Genomic DNA, 21175 nt, shown 5'->3' with positions numbered 1-21175 from the left:
TCAGCACTTTTAAAAGTGTTTTTCAGAAGACCACTTCTAAAGCCTGTCACAATGCGGAGCAGCCGCTCTCTGGCAGGATGTATATTTAAAGATAATGTGTGTGTGTGTGTGTGTGTGTGTGTGTGGAGAATTTGAGTCACTTTAGGACTCTTGAAGAAAAGTGGCTGCAGAAGTTGGGGAAGGAGAGGGGGATTAAAGATGAGGGAGGGAGAGAAGAGATGGGAGGAAAGAAAGGAAGATGAAATAAAGAAGGGGAAGAAGTCCATGGGGGAGGTGTGTGTGTGTGTGGGTGGGTGGGGGTGTGTTTGGTTGGGGGCAGGAGCTCATAATGTGGCAGCAAGCATAGTGTTTGAATAAGGTTCAAATGTGACTTGTAAGTGTGACATGTCTTAAGGTCACTGCAAAGTGGACAGTGACAGGTCACAGCTTATTTTAATGCAGATGCACTGACAACTTTGATCCAACATTGATTGTATAAAAACACTTTAAAATATCAAAAGTTTTTTTTTTTTTTTTTAAACAATCTCAGTCTCCTAGGAAAATCCAGAGTAATGCATCAGTTAGAGTTTCAGCTTTCTGTTCATGAGTCTGATCTGTTCGTTTGGTCGGTAGGTTGGCTAGCCGGTTCTTTACAGGTGTTTTTTGGACGACTTCTTCCCTGGCCGAGCAGTGCTCTTCTGAGAGGTGGAGGAATGGGTGGAGGTGGCTTTGACAGGTAGCGGTCCGTAATCGGCCGCCTCCTCAGGTGGGCCACTGGCTGCTACAGAGGGGTCAGGAACGGCGGTCACCTGAGCCAGAGAGGAAAGGGTTTACGTCAGGCCCTGCCCAGGTCATGTGACCAGAACAGAGGAGTTATAACCAGCACTAACCCTAGGTATGTAAACAGGTGCTTCAAAGCTACTAACACTGACAAGTATTATTGTATTATGCAATATTTATGTTTACAATAACACTGAATAAGGGAAAAATACATGTTTGTTGTGATAGAATGACCGATAGACAGAAGGCAGACAGATTGACAGATGGACAGATTGATTGATTGACAGACAGGCAGACAGATTGACAGATTGATTGACAGACAGGCAGACAGATTGACAGATGGATAGATTGATTGACAGACAGGCAGACAGATGGACAGATGGACAGACAGGCAGACAGATGTGAGGGGAGTGTGTGACCCACAGGGCTTTTCTCTCGGAGGCAGGCGTTGTGTAGCTCCTCCTTGAGGGCAGAGATGTGTGAGCGCCGTGACTTCAGCTCTCTCTCCACACACACCAGCTTACTGCACAACAGCTGGTACACCTCTGCAAAACTGCTCACAACACCCTACACACACACACAAACATAATCAACATGCACATTGTTTAAAGGTTAATTCAAGCTTAATCATTTTTCATTTTAGTTCAGTCACTCGGTTTCATAATTATCACTGTAAAAATATAATGACCACTGTAAAACATATTTTTGTGAGTTATTTTAAGACATTTTATTGAACCCTTAGAACCCTAGACTGTTTTAAGGGCATTTTCACTATCTTTAGTTAGAAGGATTTATCCTGGTCATTGTACTGTAAGTGCCATACACACATGCTATAAATTTGCAAATTTGGGTGTTGCTACACAAAGGCTACCCTATGCTGCCACAATTTCATGTATTAATACTTGCATTGATTTAATTTTGATTTTTAAATAATAAAAATACAAAAAGCGTATTATAAAAATTCTTATATTTTGACATATATCTCACCACTGCAAGCTGGCAGCTTGACTTGCCTTACATGTGTGTGTAGAGCAGACCGTCCTAAATCTGGCAATATCATTGCCATGGTGGAGGGATTCTCTGGGGCTGAGCAATTTACAGACATATGTGGTGTGCGCCTTACAGAAATAAATGGCATTTTTTTTATTTAGTGATGAAAAATGACCTTTCTGCGCTCCATATCTGTGACACAAACTGATCTGACCTGACTTGACCCGAGTTTGCGTGTTAGCCTGTGTGTGCCTATGGTGTCTGCACTCATAATGATTCTCTACAACAACGTTATACTACATTTCCATGAACAAAATAGAGGCAAAAAAGGTGTTTCTTTGTTGAACAAATTGGGATGCAATGTGAGCCTTGAATTGGATGCCATGCAGGAATTTGCTAGGATCTCAAAAACGGATTATGAATAAGCTTTGCCATAGAGAAGCGCACGATAGCGTTGGATTATAAACATGCTTTGCCACAAATCTGTTCTATCTGCACACATCTGTTTTATAACCCAGAAGGATGTACGAGACCCTCGGGTTCTAAGGGTTAAGTGGCCATTATGCATTGTCATATAGGTCTGTTTCATTAGACAGAAATCCATCTGAATGGATCCACCAAACTGACGACCAATTAGTGCACACAGTGGAACATGGCTATGGGTTTGCAGGGTCATCATGACAGACTGCATATTGACGTGACATAAATATTCTGTGTGCCCCACACACACACACACACACACACACACACACACACACACACACACACACCTGGCAAGTTGCCACCTCTGGCCCGCCCATAAGTCTCTCGGGACCTGGCATCTCCAAGTGCATGTTGGGTACATGCCAGATAATGTCCCGTGGGGAGAGGGTGGGGCTGTGGAGCACAATACGCTCCTTCACCTGAGAGAGAGAGACAGAGAGAGAGATAGAGAGGGAAAGAGAGAGAAACAGAGAGACAGACAGACAGAGAGAGAATATGATTCAGGTCAAAATCAAGAGCATCATTAAGCATGTGAGTAACAGCATTTCTTAGTTTTAGCTATGAGTCCTCACCTCTTTGAGACTACTCTCGACTGACTTCATATAGCTGGCCAAGGAATCCTTCGTTCTGAAACCAAACATTTTAAGAAGCATAAATACATGCTGATGTGACAATATGGATATCTGTATGTGCAAGAATGGCTGTGTGTGTGTGCATGAGAGAGAGAGTGAGAGTGAGCAAGAGAGAATGAGCGAGAGAGTGAGAGAGTGAGAGTGAGCAAGAGAGAGTGAGAGAGTGAGAGTGAGCAAGAGAGAGTGAGAGTGAGGGACAGAGAATGAGTGACTAAAAATGAGCGAGTAAGAGAGACTATGGGCACTAATTTGAAGCCGTAGTATGGACTACTTATGGCCACGCAATAATACTATGCTACTATGCCTGGGCCATATGGCTGAAAAATATATATCACCATAAAATGATTAATCAGTCTATATCGATAGTCGTTGATCATTACCAAGCTAAACAAGGTTTCATTTGGCATATAGCCAAAGTGGCTAGTAGAAAACGTTACCAGCCAGGCACATGGTTTTCAGAATTTTATTTGTATGTGTCAAATGTTACCTTCATTAGTAATGCATTGCATGTGCACTATAAGGCTATATGGATACTATTGTATTTATGATCAAACTATTTTATCATAAAGTTTGCAAACAAGTGCTTATTAAATCTTAAAACTGATTTGAATTCAGACTATTAACTAATCAAAATATCTTTATGTGGGATGGGATCTTGACATCAGCAACTCTGTTCAGGACACGAAAGCTATGAAGAGAATGTATATACTCTAGATTGTATGGGAGTTATGTTGATAGTTTGTTGCAAAGACGCACATTTAGTTCCTTTATTATTGCGCTTCTCAACTGTAGGGGCACCCTGAGAGCAAATCTTCTTTAGTGCTGCTTTAACACAACACATCCATGTACCCTTCAGTTACCCATGTGACTTAATAACATGACAAATAGTGAACACTTGTTATGTTATCAGCTGCCTGTAAATCCATCTCCTCCTCATCCACTCAATCTTTGTCCAATGCTAGTTGATCACATGATGCAACCAAACAAGCCTGCTTTTATTGTGTTGAAATTGTGTGTCACTCATTGTACGCAATATGATCAAGGAATGGGGTCATGAGGGGCAGTTCCTGAGCCAAGAAGGGAGAGCACTTGAAGTGTATTTATAGATCTGAAGTTTACTTGTTCCATTATGAGCTTTCCTGCTGGTTAGAATGCCATGCATTTTAATAAAACTATCGAAGGTTCTATTAAGAAATGTTCTTCTTGCTACTGATGAAATGTCTATCACAACACACATCACTTCCGTCTTATTGCCAATGCCAAAATAATACCAATATATATTGTTGTGGGTGGTGCAAAAAAGTGGGCCATGTGTGCTGTAAAAGTCTACAGTTCTATGCAAATGCCTATCATAATAATATGCTGTACTGCATTTTTATCTTTGAACCGAATGAATAAAGGATTTCATATTGAGGCATGTAAGACATAATCCGCCTAAAAACTTAAATTAGGGGTAAAGGTTTGATGTCAAATAAGGAAGACGCTCGGCTTTGCTGGACAGGAGGTCCGTGCCACCTACAGTATAATAAAAGATTGTAGGTTCTAACATCCCGTTAGGAAGGCCTGACGTCCTAGAGAACTGACATCTAACAATGTTTGGGTGTGACCTGCAGGGGGCAGCACATCATTGACATGTTGCATCGTGCGCCTTTCAAATTAGAGCCCTATGGGTGTGTGAGTGCAAGCACGAATCTATGCTTTTGTGTGTGTGTGTGTGTGTGTGTGTGTGTAGGCATGAGTCTCTTACTTGACCGCCATGCGGAGTGCGTTCTCTGCCGTGCATATGCTCTGCTGCAACTCTTGTTTGTCCTGCTGGGCTTGGCTCAGGTGTTTGCCCAACTGACGCAGAGACTGGTCCTTCCTGCGCAGCTCGGCCTTACACTCCGACAGGCTCTGAGGGACACACAAGGACATGGTTCGACACGTGTTTTTGTATACACGTACACACATACATACATATACACCTATACATACACACACTGTACATACATATTGTACAATGTACATGGATGTTTTTTTTTTCTGTTTTTGTGGTTTTGTAATGTCTTCTGTATTGTGTTTGCATGCTAATAAAGCCATCTGAATGTCAAGGGAGAGAAAGACAGGAAGAGATGGAGACAGCTGGTCCCCACGTGCAGCTCTATGCTGAGGCCCAGCTCCTCTAACTGTACATGCTTCTACGTGTGTGTGTGTGTGTCTGTTGATAGCCAAATTGAGTGTGCCATCCCTCTTCTGCTAGCCTGTAGCTGTGTGTTGGGCGTGGAGCGTGTTCTGTACCTTCACGGCCATAGTGAGTGTGCGGTCCTTCTCCTGCTGGTCCCCGGCGTGCAGCTCCATGCTGAGGCCCAGCTCCTGTAGCTGCTGGGCCTGCTGGTGGAGCAGCTCCTGAGCCTGCTGCTCTCGCTGGAGCGCCGCACTCAGCTCACACAGGAGCTCCTCCAGATGCGCCGCTGGGACACACGCCTACACACACACACACACACACACACACACACACACACACACAAAGGCACACACACACACGCAGGCACACACACACACGCCACTCTTCATGAATATACAGTACATACAGTATTCTGTGTGTGTTGGTTCTGTGACTTTTTCCTGTCAGGCACTGTGTGAGGCACCTACAGTGTGTTTAGGGTCCTGGGGTGGGGGGATGAGTGGCTGGTGGCGGAGCTGGGTGAGCTCCATGCGCATGTTCCTGCGCTCTACCTCGGCTGCGTGCAGGCGCTGTGTGAAGCCCAGGATGTGCTGCTGAAGGGAGGATACCACAGTCTACACACACACACACACACACACACACACACACACACACACACACACACAGACAGACACACACACACAATAAGACACACATACATACACAAGTACATAAACAAGAAACAATCACATACACAATATCACATATATATATATATATATTTATTTCACATTTTACTTTTTTCTCCTTCAAAATTGTCAATATTCCTGAAAAAAGCATTTAATATCAGTGCATTCTTAATGTGTACATATGTAGCTTTACCTTGCTGTTGTACTGGTTAGCTGAAATGGGCTGAGTCTTTCTGAGTCGGTAGAGTCCTTGTGCAAGCTGTCTTGACAACGAGCCCCTCTCCGTGTAACAACCATAGCAACCGTCACTGTCAGCAGCCAGCCTCTCCAGTAACCTGGAAAACTTACTACCCATGTCTGAATGCCACACACACACACACACACACACACACACACAGAACAAGGTACTTAAACCGATTAACTGATTGCCAAAAAGTTGTCGATTAATTAAATACCTAATTGATTAATTGTCGCAATCCTACTCTGCACTTACAGTAAGAAGACACCACTGAGGTGTTTCTCAACTCCCTGATATAATCTCTGACAGGCACCCCAAATAAACTCATATCCACTCCAACTTTTAAAACTTTGCTGCACGCATCATCACCTGCTAAATATCCTCTCATCATGTCACGCTCCTGTTGATCCAACAACAATGGCTCCCCATATCTCAATGGATCAATCTAACTAATGACATTTCTCTCCATAATCTCTCCCCTATCACAGAACTCCTACAGACGTACACTCCCCCCTGTTCCCTTACAGTCATCTACAACAGGATTACTGGCCCTACAGCAGGATTACTGGCCCTTACAAACATCAGGTGTACGCAAGGCTGCACCCACATAATGGAACTCACTTCCCCACTCACTTCAATTCAATTAAATTTAAAACTGCTCTTAAAACTCACAACTTGCTTATTTTATATTCTAATGTTAATGTATGTTTTACTGATTTTGCAAGGTGACCTTAGGTGCTCTGAAAGGTACCATGAAATAAATCAAATGTATTATATTATTATTTATAAGGAGACATAACAAAAATAGTGTGAGAGTGTGTGTGTGTCTTTTAATATGAAAGGAGTCTAATACTAGTCCCTCAAAGGTTAGTAGATGTGTATGACTGTGTTTGTGAGGGGAAGCGTATATGTCACCTGTGCAATCCTCTGTGCCGGTTAAGATGAGTGTCTTCAGTGCAGAGCTCTGGGTCCACGTCCACTCCTCCGTCCCTCTCTCCCCATCCTTCCTCTTCCTCCTGCCCTCAGGCTCACACACGCTCACGCGCACTGCTCCCTCTCCGTACGGGTTGTCGGCCACGAAACACACGCGTGAGCTTCGGCCGAGCGCCCGGAACCTCTGGGCGGCCAGCACCCCGATGACCGCACACCGGAACCCCCACACGCCCCTCCGCTGCGCGCGCGGCTCCGCCTCAGGTGTGGGCTTGCACGTTTGCGTGTGTGTTTTCTCCTCCTGACCCGTGCTGGACAGCGCCCGCAGTATGGCCTGGACCTCGCGCTCCAGCTTGGTGTGGGCGTCCAGGCGGGCGGTCAACACGCGCTTCTGCCGGGCGAGGTCGCGGACGCGGCGCAGGAGAGGGCACAGGCAGCCGGACAGCAGGGCGACGCCCCGGACCAGAGCCGAGGACAGGCCATCGGACGCCCGGAGACGCTCCCGGAGGTCAGCAGCACGCGTCGCCGCAGAGGCCTTTTCCCGCTCGACTGCACACATGCGCTCCTTGGACGCGTCTACCTCACGGCGCAGCTCCTGACACACACACACACACACACACACACAGAAATGCTAATTGTGGCCCCAGCAGTGGTGCGACTGGCTGAGGCACCTGCACCGTACGCCGGCGACCCGGGTTCAATTCCAGCCTCGTGGTCCTTTCCGGATCCCACCCAGACTCTCTCTCCCACTCACTTCCTGTCAATCTTCACTATCCTATCTAATTAAAGGCATAAAAGAAATGCTAATTGTCAATAAAAACATTGTACTTACATTTAATAAGTGATATAAGCAATGTAGTGGGTATTTCTAATTGCTAGGGATTACATATATTCATATTTAAAACTATTTATGTAAATATGTATATTTTCTCTGACATGAGAACAATGTTTGGCCAGACACTTAAGATTTAAGACTTTGAATACCTGTGTTTCAATTTAGGGCCTTTGTATGTGTGTGTGCGCACCTGGGTCCTGAGGTGGAGCTTGTCGGTAAGGCTGCTCTGCTGCCTGAGCAGCTCCTCCTTCTGGGCCAGCCAGCTCTGCTCGCGGAGACGCAGCTGCGTCGTGAGGCCCTCCACCGCTCCGCCATGGGCCTCATGCAGCTCCCGCAGGGAACGTGCCTTACGCTCACACTCAGCCTCCAGGTGAAGCACCTACACACACACACACACACAGACACACACACACACACACAGAATCATTATACATACTCCTAGTCCTTACACATATAAATGACATTCTGTAATATATGGTACATTAACCTGTACTTACACACAAACACACACACTGCACAGACTACAGCTGTAATCTCACACACACATGCATAAACTATGGACACTGTATGTGAAGAGGGAAGGAGATTCTGTCATACACACCACCTACAGGTAAGTGCAAATGCATCACACACCTGCTCTTTAGCTGCGTGCAGGTCGGTGAGAAGGACGTCGGTCTGATCCTGCAGCACGGCACAAAGTTCTGCCCAGGAGAAACTACTCAGCAGGCCATGAGAGGATTGGATAAGAACGCAGCCAGCCACCAGCCTTTGGTAGAGGGAGTGGAGGAACGCCAGCTTCTCCTGACACACACACACACACACACAAACAAGTCATGTCTATACGGGGTCTAGAGCACTGCAGCCAACTGCCACGCTGGGAAGAATTGCTGCCCAATCTCACTCTGGTCTGTCTCTGGGACTGATATACTCCCATACAGTGGCTGTTCAAATTACCATTCAGTTCTACAGTATTTACTGCTTTATTTTGCTCTTTTAACTTCATTTAAATTTTAATTTCCTTTATTTTTCCTAAATGGAACTTTGTTCTCTGCATTTTACCCATCCAGGGGGTGAGCTCGGAGCACACACATACCCGGAGCCCACACACATACCCAGAGCAATCCTGGCGCCCGGGGAGCAGTTGGGGGTTAGGTGCCTTGCTCAAGGGCACCTTATCCGTGGATGTGGAGAGTGCACTGTTCAATCACTTCTCCCACCCACATTTTTCCTACCAGTCAGGGATTGAACCGTCCACCCTTTGGTCACAAGTCCAATTCCTTAACCAGTAGGCCACGGATGCCTTGATGCCAAACCTGACAAATGTGTGTGTGTGTGTGTGTGTGTGTGTGTGTGTGTGTGTGTGTGTGTGTGTGTGTGTGTGTGTGTGTGTGTGTGTGTGTGTGTGTGTGTGTGTGTGTGTGTGTGTGTGTGTGTGTGTGTGTGTGTGCGTACATGTGTGTACCTGCTCCTCTCTCTGGAACTGCTCCCGTAGTGTGTGGACGTGGGCCTGCGTGTCTGCACAGTGCTGCTTGAGCTCCTGCAGCTGGGACTGCGCCCTGTCTGCTGCGGCGGCTGCATCTGTGCAGTTGGAGCGCAAGCGCTGCACCTCGTCTGTCAGCTCAGACACACGCGCAGCATGCTCCTGGAGGGGGGGGCAGAGAGAATGAAAGAGAGAGAAAGGAGGTGAAAGAACGAAAGAAGAGGCAGGAGGGAGACAAAACAGAGATGGACAGAAAGAAGACAACAGTTGGAGGAAGACAGAAGATAGTATAAGTATATATACTCTTTTGATCCTGTGAGGGAAATTTGGTCTCTGAATTTATCCCAATCCGTGAATTAGTGAAACACTCAGCACACAGTGAGCACACAGTGAGGTGAAGCACACACTAATCCCGACGCAGTGAGCTGCCTGCTACAGCGGCGCTCGGGGAGCAGTGAGGGGTTAGGTGCCTTGCTCAAGGGCACTTCAGCCGTTCCTACTGGTCAGGGTTCAAACCGGCAACCCTCTGGTTACAAGTCCGAAGCGCTAACCAGTAGGCCACGGCTGCCCCAGAAAGGACAGTGAGGAAGGTAAAAAGGTGGACCAAATTAACCTTGCATCAATAACACCACATAGATATATTTTACTGTCAGTGTTTAAAGTGATGTTTTAGCCATCTGTAGGGTGCATCACACATATTCTTACCTGGGATGCTTTCTTCATGGTGTTGCTAACTTCATCTTTATGTGAGATATCCTGAGAGAGCATTTTATTTCTCTCTTCTGTCTGCTGCATCTAAATAAACAGATAATCAAACACATGCACACACACACACACACACACACACACACAAGTTAGGTTAAGTTACAGTAATTATAGTTAAACATAGTTCAGTCAGGACGACTTTGTCCAGATAGTTAATTACAATTTGCAATGCATAATGTTTCATTTGGCAGTATGGCTCTGTTCTGGGAGCCCCCTGCCCTACCACATGGAAAGCCTAAGGCAGAGAGAGCAGCAAGATAAAGCCCCCATAGGGTACAGAACAGACCAGACATCAATGACAACTACAACTAAATGGCAAACTGAGCTAGCGTGCTAGTTGCCCGTGTAAATCCTCACAGCCCTAAGCTTAAGAACGCTGAGTTGGAAGCCTGGCCTTTTAGCTCAGTGGTTAGAGCGTTCGACTCCCATGCCGGTGTGTGTCGAGGTGGCGGGTTCGAGGGCCGTGAGCGGCGGACGAATTACGACCTCTGTTACATGAGCAGTTAGCCAAGTTGCTGGCCGTGACTCCGTGGCCTGCCTGAACTAACGCTATGCTCCATTCATATCCCCTCCACTCCCGAAAGAGTTAGAATTAGAGTTCTTTCTCCACTGTGGCAAATATGTTTTTGTACTGTGAAATATTTATGCCTGTATGTATCTATAAGTATGCATGTGTATACGTATATGTGTGTGTGTATTTATGTAGAAATATGTATGTGCGCTACCTGTGATTGTGCCATCTCGAGGCTGTGTTGGTAGTGACTCAGTGTTCTTCTGAGGGCATCCACTAGAACAGGAGGACTGGGTTTGCCGTCTTCTGTAGCACAAACACACACAGTACACATAAATGCATAAACACAAAGCCAACAGACATAAATAATGATATTTCAAGAAGGTTTCATTTTTAGGCCTTGTGAAACTTCCCATATATTCTATACTCTCACTTGCTCCCCCCTGCCCCCCAATACACACACACACAGCCCTTTTTCTACGCTTTGGAGAGTTTCCGAGAATCCAAGTGTAACCTGTGGTGTCTGTGTTTGTCTCCCCCTGCTGACTGTGCTCCTGCAGCAGCTGCACAAGTTCAGTGAGGACGCCGTCATACGCCTCTTCCAGACACTTCTGCCTCTGTGCAGCCTACACACACACAGACACACATACAGACACAGGCACACACATACAGACACAGACACACACAGAGACACACATACAGACACAGACACATACAGACACAGAGAGAGAGGGAGAGAGAGAGAGTCAGAAAGCAAGTTGGCCACATAGCCTCACTGAAAGTCAGTTGACCTTTATATGTTTTTATCTGCTTCCTGTAACTTTTTTCTGAAACCCGTCATTTGTCAAAAGATTCCGTCTGAACTGGAAGAAAAGTTCCCATGCTTAACGTATGTTATGTGATTGTGTGTGTGTGTGTGTGTGTGTGTGTGTGTGTGTGTGTGTGAGGGAGAGTGTGTGTACCGCGTTCAGCTGCTCTTGTGTGTGTGTGTGCGTGCTCTGCTGCTCCTGTATGGTCTCTCTGAGGCGATCGGAGGTGGCCTTCTCTTCCTTCAGCAGTGTTCTCAGCTCCATGGTGGCGCTCACGTGCTCCTTCTCCACTCTGCACACATCCACATCCATTACTCAGAATTAGAAATGTTTCCACGGTTGGGAGGAAGTACTTTTTATGACAAATGTAACTGATGTCAATAATCAACAAAAATCTTCTTGCTGTTAATGTTTGCAAACAACAAACTGTATAAGAATTGTCTCACTTGCACTAGGGTTGTGCCGATGGACGATATCATCGTCCATCGTGATGGTTGACAGGCATCACGATGGGAAGCAACCATCGTGATGCCACGCCCCCACATGCCAGTCACTAATTCCTGCTGTAACAGGCTAAAACATAAAAAAACCTTTCCCTGGAAATGAAATTGAGGCTACTTTAAAGGCTGTCAGCCAAACAGTTATCACGTATTAGTCTACCGTTTTGTAAAATAAAAGACTTTAGTCTACCGTGTTATTCAAATAATTCCTGATTGTGACGTGAATGTGTAGGCCTAATTGTCTTTTTGTAGCCTACATGTCTCGCAGGCCTATAGCCTACATTGGACGTAAAATATGTAGCCTAATGTTTTAGCAGAAAATAGTCCTATAGAATTATTATTGTTTGGCTACGACTAGGAGATTCTAGCGCTGAAATATTTTTGCGAGGCTACAGCGAGCGCCAAATGCGTCCTTCTCCTCTTGTGTTAATGTAAACCATTTCTTTCGTTAATTATAGGATCAGAAGGTAGCCTATCCGTCTTTCACTGTAAGGCTTGTATTTCATGCATTTAGCAAAAGTCCCAGACAGCAGCGGAGTGGTAATCGGGATTCGTTATTTGTAAACGTTTTTTAACTTCTCCCTCCTATAGCCTGGACTGCGCAATCGCAGCCCTTTACTTTCACTTCCCGCCGCCCTCATAGTCAGCATAGACGGTAGCCTGATAACGTGGGATGCTGACCACGATAGTAGTCTTAAGTAGCTTTTTTGCTAGGCCCAGCGAAGGCTGGCAATGTGTAATATTCCGCTGGTTGGTGCACACTGCACACGCAAGTGTTCAGATTGATTGATCCGTCTTTCATGACGATTTTCTTGGAGCAGATCTTCCACACAACTTCGGTAGCCTGGGCCTGGTCAGTAGGCCTATGTCTCTCTTAGCTGTCCACTTTCATCAGGTCGTATAGCCTATATAATAATATAATATTTTTTTTTATGTAGAAAATTATAAATGTATTTCTGTACAGACATATGGTAATTAATTAGTGTTTACACTACCCCCCCACGATATCATCGTCCATCACGATGTTTTACTGTACACATCGTCAAATGCCAATTTAGGGGACATCGCCCAACCCTAACTTGCACATACACACGACACTCAAACACACAGAGAATCTAACATACTGTACGAGTCTGACATGCATGTCATTGGCTCGTTGGCTCTCGCGCGTCTGTGCACTCTCCGCCTCTTTGAGCTTTTCTCGGAGGACCTGCAGGCCTAAGGTCATTTCCTGTTGGACACTCCGCTCTGCCTGCAAGGCAGCCTCGGCCGTCTTCAGCTTCATCTGCAATCACACACACACACACACACACACACACACACAGACACACACACACACACACACGCCGTCTGCATGTTAGAACTAGTCAACTCATTTTTCTCTCTATTCTCAGCAAGAGAGAACAAACTACCTGTGAGAGCAATATACACATACCCATACACACACACACACACACACACACACACACATACATAACAACACCATTATTTTCATAGATTTTTGGTGTTCATTTCACCCACTGTGAGGCCCCTGAAAGTTAGTCTCAAGTCATGCAGCTGTCATTGCTTTTGGGGTGAGAGGCTCCATCTTAAAAAAACGAAACTAACTTTTAATAGCATCACCGCACTAACCACATCCCCTTCACATCGCTGACTAGCTCATACCCTAACTCATGTCCTCACACACACACACACACACACACGTGCACACACGCATGCACCTCCTGACTTCTGTACAGTTTGCTTTTTACCACATCATAAAGATTCTGTGACAAGACCTCTGTGTGTACACACACACACACACACGTGCACACACGCATGCACCTCCTGACTTCTGTACAGTTTGCTTTTTACCACATCATAAAGATTCTGTGACAAGACCTCTGTGTGTACACACGCACACACGCACACACGCACACACACACACACACGCACCTCCAACTGTTTCCTATGTTTCTTCTCTCTCTCCACGCAGTGGCTGAGCTCACTGGCCTGCTGCCTCAGGCCTCGTCTGTCGCGCTCTCGCTCACTCTGCTCCGCATCCATCCTCTCCTTCAGCAGCCGCAGGGTGTCATCCTGCTCCTGAGAGAGAGAGAGAGAGAGAGAGAGAGAGGTAGAGAGAGAGGTAGAGAGAGAGTGGGAAACAGAGGAAGAGAGAGGCAAAGAGAGAGTGGGAAACAGAGGAAGAGAGAGGCAGATGGTGCAAAAGAAAGAGGGAGCGCATAACAGTATGAGATAGATGGAGTGACATAGATGCTAGAATATAATAGGATTTATGGCTCAGCTGTATATGTAACAACATGCACTTGACTGTGTTAACTTTATATTTATGACTGATGATCCCTCCTTTAGCAAGTTGATGCTAATGCATCAGCAAGCACAATAATATGTGGGGAATGCATTAGTAAAGCATACATTCATCATGCAATCCTCCTATAGTCAAAAGCAATACTATGGCAAGAAGAATTTTAGGCCCCACGACCATGAAGCAAATGTCAGTGCAATCCCATCACTGTCCAACAGGGGGTGATGTGTTTTCCTCATATGCGGTCTGCCATCCTAGTTTTGCAACCCATAATATAATTCTATCAATTGTAAATCTCATCAAGTTTATAATACTTCACAAAATAGTTATGTTCCAATGTGTATCTCTACGGTGGAAATGGCAAGTAATGGAAGCAACTGAATTAGGGCTTAAAGGAACACGCCAACTTTTTGGGATATTAGCTTATTTGCCATCTTCCCCAGGGAGGAGGAGGGGATGTATCCGCTTCTCTAACTCAGGGGTAGACGCAAATAGGCTACTTTTCAAAAAAGTTGGCGTGTTGCTTTAAACATGTGCCACCGGCTAAAACTCTACCTAAAGATATTTCTAAAATCCAGAATAACATAATGATTTACATAAACATTATCATTCATTCGCAGCTAGGTGTGCTCCATTTGTTTCAACACCTCTGGTTGGAACTAAAACTATGCTAGCAGTCATTCATGTTGCTAGCTTCATCCTGCAAGCTAGGACATTTCATGTTACATGCTATGCAGCAGCTTTTGTATCTACCCGTCAACACCATAAAGTTTCTGGTTCCCCCCCCTAACTTTTTTGGGGCAATTCCGGTCCAAAATATCCTTTATCCTCCAGGATGTGTATCTTTTGAGATAGATTTCCTGTTATTTATTCCATGCTTATGACAGTCATTTTTAAATGTTATTTCCCCACTTTTGTTTTTTTGTCTAGTCTAGGTTGTCTAGGACGCCGGTAAGGTCAGAAACGTTTAGTTCTACTTGGCTGTTACTATGGGTCTCTGCAGTCTTTTGATGCTCTCTCTCACTCCTTAAATCACTCACGCACATACTCACCTCGTGTGCCTGGCGGCTCTTTCCGTGGAGGACATTGAAGATATCTACCTATTCGGAACCATGGTAACAGGTCTTATGCTGATTGGATTAGGCATTGCCCTGATTTATCGAGGAATTCAAAAAACGGTGACAGCTGTTCAAAGTCCCATAAGGCTGCCCTTCATGATTGAAGCAGTGGGCAGAGCTGTCGGCACCCAGACTGGGACCGTCAAGCATTTGATGGATACCAGGATGGATTTGATGGATACTAGGTTGGATACTAGGTTGGATAACATCATGGAGATGCTTACTGCTTTACAAAGGCAATTGGACCAGAATGGAATTGGAATGTGGCTACCGGCCCCAAGACCAAACAAATACAATCTTATCTGCTTTTGGCCCCCCTCAACCAGCACTGGCCTCGGCCAAGGCCACTGCTGGAAAAACAACTCCCCCGGAAGAGCACTGCAGTGAGACGCTCTTGCGTTCCTTTCTCTACTTCCTACAGACACCTGCTGATTGTGGACTCTGTCTGGGACATGATCAAGGCTGTCTGCATAGCAACTTGCTGTGTTATCGCTTTGACAATCCTGCGGACTGAGGCACTAAGATTGTGATACCAGGCAGAGCGACTCTCCAGGCCTACACATTATCAACTCCTAACATATATACAGACATACAGACATGCAGTCACCCCCCACTACCCCCATACCTCGCCTTCGTCGCTTTGTACCCCCAGTCTGACAAGCGGGTCTGTGACCAGCGCCGCAAATGGCTGCAGGACCGGATGGCTGCTTGCCTGCACTGGACTCCCTCCACCCCCCCCCCCCCGTTGCAAGTTTTGTGTGTCTTTCATGTTGTTGTAAAGTGTACTGACTATGTGCTTATGTTGCTAAGGTGTATTTTTCCTGTTCCCACACTGTACTCCCCATAGGAGCATAGTCTGGGGGTTGCTTTTTTTCTCCTCCCCTCTCCTCATGTTATGCTGTATTCTCCCTCAATGCCCTGTCTTCCTGTCCTGTCTACCCCCTGACAGTTAATTTCACTGTGACAATAAAGTGTGACAATAATGAAAAATGTGTTTTCACATGTGACAATAAAGGCCTACTACTACTACTACTACTACCTGAAGAATTGCCTGCAGTCTGTTCTTGTCTGCAATGAGCTGGTCGTTTTCCGCATGGGCCGTGAGCAGCAGCTGGTCCCTCTCGGTGAGCTCCGCACTGAGGCCCTGCTGGTCCTCCTCCCGGGCCTGCCGGCTAATCTCCAGAGCCCTCTGCATGTCCTGGGCCGTCTGACAGAGTTCCACATTCAAGTCTGCCCGTCACACAAATATTAAAAAAATGAAAAATAACAACAACACAGGGGCAATCAAATGACACCCCTTCCTTCAGTGCTCCTGAAAGCAAAGTGTTGATAGGTATGGTAGGGTAAGTTTATTTATATACTGTAACCCACAGCACTCCAAGACAGTGACACACAAGACAAAAGATGCCAGACGGAGCGGATAGGCTGAAATAGTGTATGGCTTTACAGAGCCAGGACTAAGCACAACCAAGGCCGTAGTCATGATATCAACATTGGGGGGGGGGGACCAAATCTGTGGTGGTGTCTGGGGGACCCCCAAACAGAATTTTACATTTCCTGCCATGGACAAATATTATTTGACTAAAAATCACAAACAAGTCATTAGTTAATTCAGTCAATTAGGGTATTCCAAACTTTTGACGGACATGGGCATGGATGGATTATGAACCCCTGGGTACATTATGCAAAAAGTCCCCCCAGCCAAGATAAGGGGGTCCGGGTGCATGCTCCCCCGGAAGATTTAAAAAAAAAAAAATGACCCTTTAAATGATGACTTCTGGTGATTTTTGTGGAAAGAGAAGAGAAGGGTGGAGAAGAAGCAACTTCACACAGAGGCTTGGGCTTCATGGCGCCCTGAGCTCTTGGGCCCAGTAGGCCCATTCAGTAATCCATCCCTGGACATATAGCTATGACTCCATTTGTCTCCAAAATGTATTGTACATTATAACATTATAATGTACTCTATAAACTAGAGTTCTTTCTAAAATCTTTGTTAACCTCTATATTACACAGAATACAATGGCTCTTTGACTAATTACTTACACCTGAGTATTTTAAAAACCTAAGGCTTAGAGAGGCTACATAGGGTTGGACCTATAGCCTAATACGATTTTGTATTTGTGTTTTGATTTTATTATACTGGCGGCTAAACACACAATTTTAACGTAGTTTGAAAGGGACATGATTCAGGAATAGGCTACTAAGACAGGACCCTCTTCTGTCTGACTCACCTCATGTTACCCCATGCATTATAGCCTGGTTTCTGACAGAAATTACGTTTTGTGCCATGTAGAAACAATACTACAGCATTTATTTGAATGGAGCGATTTCTTTCTTTAATTATTGTCCACGATTCACATTAACTGTAAGCTATCACCGCCAGCATTGTAAACGTTCTTTCCTAAGGTGTGCTGTTGCCATACTTGGCATGAGTTCTACGTTTTGCCTGCATGGATGCGCGATTGAGTGAATGTACAGTAACATGCAAGATGCAACAGTCATTACTAAGAGGCCTATAATCAAGTTAATTTCTGACATTACTACCAGCATATGAATGCATTATTTATGTTGTAAGACGTGAAAGAAATGACTGACACGGGCACGCACAAATTCATCATTTAAACTAAAAGGGCACTAAGTTTCACTTTCGCTATCATTGCGAGAAAATAATAGGCTACAGTATGGAAAATGCTTCAAAGTTCCCTTCGAGTCTGATCGGGTCCAAAAATGAATTTTTCCTTAGCCTGTGCTACACCTTTCCAACAAGTTTTGTGAGAATTGTAGGCCTACCGGTAGCTTTTGCTATATTGTTGACAGGCCTACCGCACCGCAGTATGTGCAGTAAATGGAAGCCTTTGATAGCGCACGCCACTAACGAAAAACGCAAAACCGTCAGGACAAACCATTCAGGGGTGTACTCTCTCTTGAACCATCACTAGGTTACTCATATGCGTTACTTACGTTTGATGACATTTCAGACGATGGTGCTTGTTGGTTTCCTGTAGTATAGCGTTTTCTTTATTTATTTTTCTATGTCAGTATATTGGGGGGGACATTTTGGTCATATCTGAATATTGGGGGGGACACATGGTGACTACGATGGTAGACATATGGTGACTACAGCACTGAGCACAACAAATAAATGAGTGAGTGAGCAAACAATGGATGCAGAAGAACATGAGGACTGTAGATGTGGAGAAAAGTGTGATAGATTCTTAGCGAGGATTTAACAATTCACTCTGTGGATGCATGTGACAAACGCAAATTAACCCACATATGTACACACCTTTGAGTTCTTGATTCTCTTTTTGCAATTCTGACAACCTGGCCCCTGCTTTGCTCCTCTCTGAGCTCGAGTCTCTCGTAGCCACGGCGATGTCATACTCCAGTGTCTGACGCACAGCCTCCCCACGCTCAACCTGTGCCCGTAGCCTAGCAACCTGAGCCTCCAGCTGTGAGACCTAGGGACCGAGAGAGGACAACAGAAGAGAACAAAGGAAAAAGCCTATATCAATATCGGCCAATATCAATATACAGGTTCTTCAGATTATACAAGAGATGTAGAATTCATAGATTCTGCAGATTCTCTCCTGACTTGCAGTACAGGTGGGTTTATTTCACTGACTGGTTCGTGTGGTTCTTGACTGGGCTGATTAGCCTACCTCCTGGTTGTGTTTAGAGGCTAGCTCCAGTTTCTCTCCCTCCAGCTGGTTGATCCGCCATCTCAGGTCAGTGGGGTCAGACTCTCTGGCCTCTTTCTGACATGCTTGTTTGCTTCTGTCACACTCTTGCATTTTCGCACGCTCACACTCCAACTCCACAATCACCTCCTTTAGCCTAGAAAATGAAAATCAAGTCAAGTACCATTAATGCAGGCTTTTTCAAATGTATTTATTATAATGTTCATATACTGTAAGTTGCTTTGGAAAAAAGCAACACACCATAACCATTAATTACAACCTATCTCTTCTAGCTCATATCATGTGTGTGTGATGTGCTGATGTGATGATAATTGTCAATTAACAACAACTGGTACATAGGTGCCATACAAGACCCTGATGCTGCTCTGTAATGTTACATTTTATGAAATCAACCTCACCAAATATTGGCTGGTTGGTGATTAGTTAAGTAGACCAATGTAAGCACAAATGTGCATGACTGATGCTGTAATGAGCTAAATGAAAGTATTATTTAAGATGAGAAATTTGGCTGAATATACCTGTTGCGTTATTTGCAACAGTGCTGTAGCTAACCAACCACTCTAGTCAGTCGGCAAAACAATCAATGCACTTCCAAACCTGACGATCTCCTCCTGGGAGTTGAGCTGGGCAGAGGACCGTGGGTGAGATGCCCGGAGTCCAGCCTTATGTCCTGGATCCCTGCGCTTGGCCCGGACCCCTGGCTGAGCCTTCTCTCCGACCTCGCCTGGCATGACCACAACCTCTTAATCCCAGAGAGGAATCAGGAGACACGAGATAAGTGACTGAACAAAACGCCAATAGCACAAGCACAGTCAGATGTAAGGGTTTCGCAGTTTGTAACCGTATCACTGGCATTTGTGTAACGCTTGGCCTTAAACTGACTACAACGGATTCTGTACATACAATTTTTGCCATTCTTTTTTAAACGCCATTGATAAGGATAACACTGAGTATTGACGAAGTAAAGCTATGACTGCTAAGTGTGAGCGCGATCATGATAAACGTTACTGCCCAAATCTCGGACCCTGTTGGCTTGAAGGAATCTTACGAGAACTAACGTTAGCTGCACACCCCCAATTATCACCACTTTTGTTAAGAAATTCTAAAACAACTATGTTTTAGAACACTTCAAAATAACATTTACTAAATGAACCTTACATTTTTCAGTAGCCATAGGTGTGTAGATTTGAACAAAATCTGGTTTGGTTCTTAACGGGAGCATTTACTGCCTGAAATATCCGATATTGTTTACCACGCTCGGAGTTAGTGCTGGCCTGATGGGTCGCCTATTTACACCGTTTCAACGGCACATGACAAAACATAACTAACGGTATTAACAGAGGCGGTTGATAAAGCTAGATAACTAGACAATCTTTGGTATTAACGTTACACATCGCCGATCCTCAACTGACTTCCATCATAGATATATACACTTCCATTAGGATGTAACGTTGGCTGCTAAGTGAATCGGTGAATAAGTGTAAGTGAAGTGGTCGTTGTCTGTCTGACTTTTTAAACGTTAACGTTGCGTTCAATATCATTCAATAGGCAACTCGGTTTTTTAGATTGAGTGTTTTTATTTTTTATTTAACTGAGTATAACGTTGCATCGACACCCTAGCAACTACCACCTTAACGATAACGCCAGTGTTGCTAAGCTCTGTGGTGTGTTTAGATACCGAGCGTAACATTAACGTTACTTCTAGCTAACGCGGAAAACATATTTAAATACAACATTTGGACGTCTATTTCATGTTGCACGAGTTTAGTGTTACCACAGAGTTCAGTAAAACAGTATATTCGAAAATGCTAGAATCTACCTGTTTCAAGTTAAATTGTTTGAGAATCCGTTTGAATCTGACGCCATGGTCGTTTTCTTCTGTATATGTTTTGTCGTCACTTCCTCTGAACAGGAGATCGCGTGATTGGTCAACAGATTGGACGTGTTTAAAGGGACACACATGTACACAAGATTCAACAAAGAGTTTAGAATCTAAGACATGCATAGAGTGGCGAAAAAGGATTTTTTTACTTTTACTTTGTTTACGCAGTTTTACACTAGTATGGCTACATGTAAACTACCATTTGTCACTCTAAATTCAAAGTCTAAATTGAAAGGGAATCTGGTCGTTACCCCTACTACTGCACTGCATCATACATTTGGCTTAGGAAAAGCACCCTTTCTCTCGACAGAACCCTCCCTTACGAGTTCTTTATGTTTTGGACCCTCAAATAAATCATGTTACTGATAGGCTATTGCATTAGTTGCCCACCAGCTTTTTTAATGT

General features: G+C 44.9%; 1 protein-coding gene across 2 annotated transcripts; it reads right to left on the bottom strand.

The window, feature by feature from the left end:
- Positions 1 to 452: 452 nt before the first annotated feature.
- Positions 453 to 20766, bottom strand: ccdc171 (coiled-coil domain containing 171). Of its 2 annotated transcripts, none has more exons than XM_076289499.1 (23): positions 20708 to 20766; positions 19486 to 19630; positions 18850 to 19024; positions 18474 to 18648; positions 16227 to 16417; positions 13700 to 13846; positions 12889 to 13049; positions 11418 to 11556; positions 10970 to 11081; positions 10670 to 10761; positions 9885 to 9974; positions 9162 to 9341; positions 8333 to 8500; positions 7890 to 8078; positions 6850 to 7459; positions 5890 to 6053; positions 5496 to 5642; positions 5142 to 5327; positions 4612 to 4757; positions 2805 to 2859; positions 2520 to 2651; positions 1183 to 1326; positions 453 to 788 (listed from the first exon to the last, which is right to left on the bottom strand). In XM_076289499.1, exons 2-23 carry the CDS (start codon positions 19617 to 19619, stop codon positions 630 to 632), a joined length of 3696 nt encoding a protein of 1231 aa, XP_076145614.1. In that variant the 5' UTR covers positions 19620 to 19630; positions 20708 to 20766; the 3' UTR covers positions 453 to 629. The 2 variants fall into 2 exon arrangements, with proteins under 2 accessions (XP_076145614.1, XP_076145616.1); XM_076289501.1 differs by having other exon boundaries at positions 10670 to 10758.
- Positions 20767 to 21175: the final 409 nt, after the last annotated feature.

This window comes from Alosa pseudoharengus, unplaced genomic scaffold (genome assembly GCF_046254945.1).
Source record: "Alosa pseudoharengus isolate Yale_2024_CS ecotype anadromous, Long Island Sound unplaced genomic scaffold, YU_APseudo_1.1 YU_APseudo_1.1_scf_17, whole genome shotgun sequence".
NCBI classification, from domain to species: Eukaryota; Metazoa; Chordata; class Actinopteri; order Clupeiformes; family Clupeidae; genus Alosa; species Alosa pseudoharengus.
The sequence above is the reverse complement of the archived record's forward strand: the minus strand, read 5'-3'. Positions and strand labels throughout refer to the sequence as shown.